General features: G+C 56.4%; 1 protein-coding gene across 1 annotated transcript in view; it reads left to right on the forward strand.

Moving 5' to 3' along the window:
- The window catches only part of LRP5 (LDL receptor related protein 5), a 67624-nt gene extending 66186 nt beyond the window's left edge, over positions 1 to 1438 (forward strand). The window contains 1 exon segment of the mRNA XM_034646608.1: positions 1024 to 1438. Within this exon segment, the coding sequence (XP_034502499.1) occupies positions 1024 to 1285 (262 nt within the window). The 3' untranslated portion in view covers positions 1286 to 1438.
- Positions 1439 to 5908: the final 4470 nt, after the last annotated feature.

Here is a 5908-nt window from a genome sequence, read left to right on the forward strand (position 1 = left end):
CCCTCCCTTCCTCCTCCCCCCTTCCTCTCCTTCTCCTCCTCCTCCCCCCTCTTCGCCCGGAGTTGCTGGGGCAGAGGAGCCTCAGAGGGCGGTGCCGCCTGCCATCTGGTGGCCATTTCAGGAACTCTGGGGCCTGAAGAGGAGAGGCACCCCTTGTTACTGGGCCACTGCCCTAGTCAGGGACCTGCAGTGGTCCCCCCACCCCGTGCCTCAGCGTCCCACTGTGTCTCCAGCGGCCTTATAGGTGGCTGTCCCCAGGATGTCACATGCACACTGGCCAGACCCCTCAGTCTCTGGTCCACCCCTGGCTTTACTTCTTATGTCTGATTTTTGTGTCACTTCTTCCCTCTCACCGTCTGTCGGAGTCCCTTCCTGCCCCCTGGGGTCCTGTGAGGCATGTCCTGCTGCACTTTCTCAGTACCGCGTGCCCCTCGCTGGCCCCAAGGCGCTGGCTCCACCTCCTCGGCCTCGATGAGCCCCCTGGGGCTCTTCAACACACCATGGTCTGCACCCCCAGCTCAGGCCCGCATAGAACCTTCGGGCGCGGGAGACCTCTGGGAGGCGTCCCCTGGGTCAGACTGCCTTAACTCGGTAGGGGACCCTTCCAGGCCCATTGGTCTCCGACAGTTACAGGAATGATATAACGGGGAACGGTTGTCAAGCACTTTCGGGTGTCCGGCACTTTTTCTAGCACTTTCCATGCAGAATCTCATCTAACCTTCACAAGCCCCTTCGGAAGTGGGTTCTGTTTTCTCCTCATTTTACCAATGAGAAACTGAAGCCCAGAGAAGTTAAGTCAGTCGTCCAAGGCCAAGCAGGCAGGCTCTGGAGGCGTATTCTCCATAAAGGCAACCTTGGCCCAGGGCTGCAGTCCTTGCCAGGGCCTGGGTTCTGCCGCCTGGAGTGTGGGTGCAGGCACGCCCACGTTAGAGGTGGGGACGCGTGACTCAGAGAGACCATGTAGTGAGGGGCCCCTGTGCCTGTTCCCTGAGCCGAGGCCCCCCTCGCGTGTGTCCCCTTCAGGCCCTACATCATCCGAGGCATGGCGCCCCCCACGACGCCCTGCAGCACCGATGTTTGCGACAGTGACTACAGTGCCAACCGCTGGAAGGCCAGCAAGTATTACCTGGATTTGAACTCGGACTCAGACCCCTACCCGCCGCCGCCCACGCCCCACAGCCAGTACCTGTCGGCGGAGGACAGCTGCCCCCCTTCACCGGCCACCGAGAGGAGCTACTTTCACCTCTTCCCGCCCCCTCCGTCCCCCTGCACGGACTCGTCCTGACCTCTGCCGGCCCACCCTGGCCTCTCTGTGCCCTTGTAAATAGTTTTAAATATGAACAAAGAAAAAAATATATTTTATGATTTAAAAAAATATAGTTGGGATTTTAAAAACACAAGAAATGTGAACAGTGATGGGGTGGGCAGGGCTGGGAAAACTGTACAGTGGAGAAAATATTTATAAACTTAATTTTTTTAAAACGTCACCGCCATTCTTTCGTGCCATGTGTGTTTTTGCATCGAGTGTCCTCACGGAGTGGATCCCGGCCTCTGGCCCTGCCCTGGGCAGCTGTCAGGGTTGCACGCTTGTCTTCCTGAGCACCGTGTCTCTCTCTATCAGGCCCCCACAGGGTAGGCTGAAGGCCCAGGCAGAGGCGTGCAGGCTGGAGGCCGGACTCGTGTCGTCACGAAGGGCCCCTGCGCCTTATTTTGTGCGTCACTGCTGCCACGCTGAAATTCTGAATAGTTCGTAAGAAAGAGGCCCTGCGTTTTCATCTCACGCTGGGCACCGCGGATTGTGTACCTGGGCTCTGGGCTGCTCCTTGGCCAGTCTCTGCTACCATCTGACCTCTGTGTTTGGCCGCCCCAGGCTTCTGCTGTCCAGGGGCTCCCTCCTGGCCCTGCCATCTGTGTGGACCCCAGTGGATGGGGCTGCCAGGCCACGCTCACCCAGGGTGGGACGGGAACCTCCCAGTCGTCCTGCCCTCCTTGGTTGCCACCCTGTCCTTTCCAGCAGACGGGGAGAGCCTGGTCCTCACAGAGGTAGTCAGGAAACACGGCCCCAGGTCTGCCCTGTTACCCGCTGGGGTGGTACTGGAGGAGACCAAGAGATAAGGCCTGCCGCCTGCCCCTGGGGGGTCTCCAGCCTGCGGGAGACTGAGAAGTCAGCAAGTCATGAGTCACGAGGAAGCCTGGCTGCTGCCTGGCTGCCAGGCAGGAAGGGCCTAACCCCAATCGGAATGTCGCAGGGAGGTCAGAGAAGAACCACCACTGGGAGTCCCGGCACACACTCCACTTAAGAATCAACACAGAGAGGCGCCTGGGTGGCTCAGTCGTTAAGCTTCTGCCTTCAGCTCGGGTCCTGATCCCAGGGTGCTGGGATCGAGCCAATCCCCGAGTTGGGCTCCCTGCTCGGCAGGGAGCTTGCTTCTCCTTCTCCCTCTCCCTCTGCTTGTGTTCCCACTCTCTCTCTGTCAAATAAATAAAATCTTAAAAAAAAAAAAAAAGAACACAAAGATCTGGAAGAAGGGCTTCCCAGCAAGACTGGAGATCGAACCCTTGGTCAATCCCCAGCGCCTAGAATGCGGAGGTGACAGCCTCTAGGACGGGGAAACCCCAGAACAATCAGATCTTGGGATCTCAGGGCTGGGGAGGTGGGCTGGGAAAGGTGATGGCCCTGGGGGCTTCCAAGACTGGTCAATCAGGGGACAGAGCTGGGGACATCAGGCACAGAAGCCTGCCAGGTCTGGTTTCCTGAGACTTTCGGGGGGCTGCCTCCCCTGATCCCTAATGGTGCAGGAGTTCCCTAAGGTCATGCTGCACTGGTGGTGATGCCCCTGGGACCAAAAGCAGACACTGCAGACAAGAGGGCTGGGCAACCTGCCATTAGTGCAAGCAGCGGTGAGCTCAGGAAGTCCAGGCCTGAGTACCGATCCGGGGTGGCTATGCCCCCCGCCCCGTGGGGACCCGCACGAGAGGACCCTTTGTAGACAGGAGGGATTGGATTTGCCTGGGAGGAAGGCCGGCTTCACCGCCTACTCACTTCAGCCGGCTGGCCGCATCTGTTAAGGAAGGGCGCCGTCCTCCGCCCCTGGGACTGTTGGAGGCTTCCACGAGATAATGCCTGTTGGGGAGAGTCCTTGCCCAGTAAGCGCCTGGCGAGTAGCACTGCCTTGCTAAACAGAAGCTGGGACCTATTAAAGCTCAGAGAGGTGACAGGCTTTTGCCCAAGGTCACATGGCTAAGGACCGGCAGAGCTAGACGGTGCGCCCAGAGCTCTCAGGACCAAGGTGGGGTCCCCTGCCCCAGAGAGCTGCTTACAGGGGCCTGGGGCCTCCCACGTACTCGGGGTTCCTGTTCTTCCAGGTCGGGCCATGAGCCCTGAGGTGCTACTGAAAGCACTAATCTCAACTGGGGCAGAGGGGGTGGGGGCTTGGCTGACTCAGGAGCAGGGACTGCATCAGGGGAGTCCACTCTCCAGCCCCTCCTCCCCCCTTCCTCCCCCCAGCATCCCGGGCCTGTCTCCAGAGGCCACCGTGCTGGATCCTTTCCTGCCATGAGGTCAGCTAGGAAGAATGGGGGCCAACCTGCTGGCCGCCTACTATCTTCCAGGGAATCTGCCAGCCTTCAGTAAGCACCCAACTGTATGTAGAGCCCTGCACTTAAATCACATGCTGGGGGACCCCGACATTAGTCAGATGCGGGCCCCTCTCTTGAGGGTGTTGCAGTTTCCAAAGCTGAGGGCCAGAGCACTATGTTGAGATATCTGGGGGCCCAGAGTGAATATACTATTCAGATGGGAGGGCAGGAGTGGGGGGCTTCCTGGAGGAGGTGATTATCTGAGCTGTGTCTTAAGTGAGGTGGTGAAGTTAACCTGGCTTGTTTCATTGAAACTTCACAACAGCCCAGCTGGTGTCCGCAGTTTGTAGTTGAGAAAACCATGGCTTGGGGGAAAATAAGAAAACCAGAATTTTTTCCACTCATTTGTTCAACCATTCTTTCGGTTGAGAAATAGTACTGACAGCTGGGCACTACTCAAGGGCTCCCACCTTCCCTCCAAGCCCCCCCCCTTGCAGTGACACCCACTACTCCCCAGGTCTCTGTCACCCATCTCTGCGTCCTGTGGGGTCTCCCTCCCCACTGGCCCTATCGTTTGCTCCGCTCAGCCCTCCAACCCTCATCGAGGATGGATGTGGAGCTCCTCCTTGCCCCAGGCCCAGCGACGCCCTTGGGTCCACAGCTGCCCTGGGCAGCTGAACAGAATCCATGTGGCCAGGTCTTGGTCATGCCCACTGCCAGGCAGGATGCTGGGGAACAGGGATGTGGCAGGTGTGGAAGGTTCTGCCCTGAGAAACATGGGGGCTGGGGGAGTTGGGTGGGACTTAGCTCCTGCAGGGTTCCTTCCTGAGAGCCACTTGGCTGACCCTTCACATCACTGGGTCCCCCCTTATTGGACCTCACCCTCAGCTCACAGGTGACCTGGTATAGCACCTGCCCACCTCTGCTAGGGTAGCCTCACTCTAGCCCTCAGACCATGTCTGCACCCCAGGGACATGACAATAAGGAAGATAATGGGGGGCTTGTTTCCCCAAGTTGAGCCTATTCAATTTAAAGCCTTTTTCTATCTCAGTGTATGTATGCGTTAAAATGTTCTTTCTTTCATGAAAAAAATCATGACTTAAAATTTAAAAAAAAATCATTACTCGATAGAATTAAAATTTTGCAGCTTTGCGTCTTTTCCCTACAGTTGAGGGGGTAATAGCTGGGTGATGGGTATGTGGGCATTCATTACACTTTTCTCTCTACTGTTGAATAGATCTGAAAGTATTCATATAATTTTTTAAAGTCTAGATGGATTGAAAATTTATTTTATTTTATTAAAAGATTTTATTTATTAGAGAGTGAGCACAAGCAGGGGGAGCAGCAGAAGGAGAGGGAGAAGCAGACTCCCCACTGAGCAGGGAGCCTAAAGTGGGGCTCGATCCCAGAACCCTGGGATCATGACCTGAGCCCAAGGCAAACGCTTAACCAACTGAGCCACCCAGATGCCCCTGGATTGAGATTTTAAACATTAAAAATTAAGCCATAAAAGGATTGAGGGGAAAGGGGAAGTTTTAGGATGCTGAGGCCAACGCAAAGGTTCAAAGTCACTCTCCTGCTTAAAGGCTGGCAATGGCTCTCTAGGGCTCTCAGGGAGATAGGCTGAGCTCAGATAGCTCCTCTTCTCCTAGGAAGTCCTCCCTGACTTCAACCCTTCCAGTTAGGTTAGCTCATCATAATTGGAGACTTTTGGGGCCCACTTATATTGGGCGAGGTACTGCATTATTTCATTTAATTATAGTGCACATGTCTCTGTGACCCTCCTCAGAGTCTGGGATGGAAGAGCCTGAAGCATGTACTGGCAAGTTCTCTGATGATGAATGAGTAAAGGATCTCTGCGTGTGGCTGGGCTCTCCCCAGGCTCCCAGGAGGGCAGGTCCCAGCCTTCGCCCAGCCTCCCTCTCAGGCACCACCCTCTGTCCAGGGGTTTCCTGCAGCCTCTCCCCTGCTCCTTGATCTAGCTCCTGGGATCCACCCTTCTGGCCCCGTGCTACTCTGGTAGCATGGCCTTGCTGCCCTTGCTCTAATCTGTCCTTTGCAAACTGTGGCCAGCCCTGAACACGCCCGTCTTACTCAGAAGTTTTTCCTGGCCCTCCCTCTCTGAGCATAAACCCTAAGTTCCTTTGCTTATCGTCCGATGCTTCCCATTCCACTCCCCCAGACCTCGATCACCCACACCGGATCCTCTGACAAATGTGCATTCCGCACCATCCTTCCACCGTTCTCTCCGCCAGGCCGACCTGCTCCCCACCCCAGAATATCTGTGTGTTTGTCCTTCCCCTGACCCTCTGCACCAGTGCACCCTCCC

The sequence above is a fragment of the Ailuropoda melanoleuca genome, chromosome 16 (assembly GCF_002007445.2).
Source record: "Ailuropoda melanoleuca isolate Jingjing chromosome 16, ASM200744v2, whole genome shotgun sequence".
Classification (NCBI taxonomy): domain Eukaryota; kingdom Metazoa; phylum Chordata; class Mammalia; order Carnivora; family Ursidae; genus Ailuropoda; species Ailuropoda melanoleuca.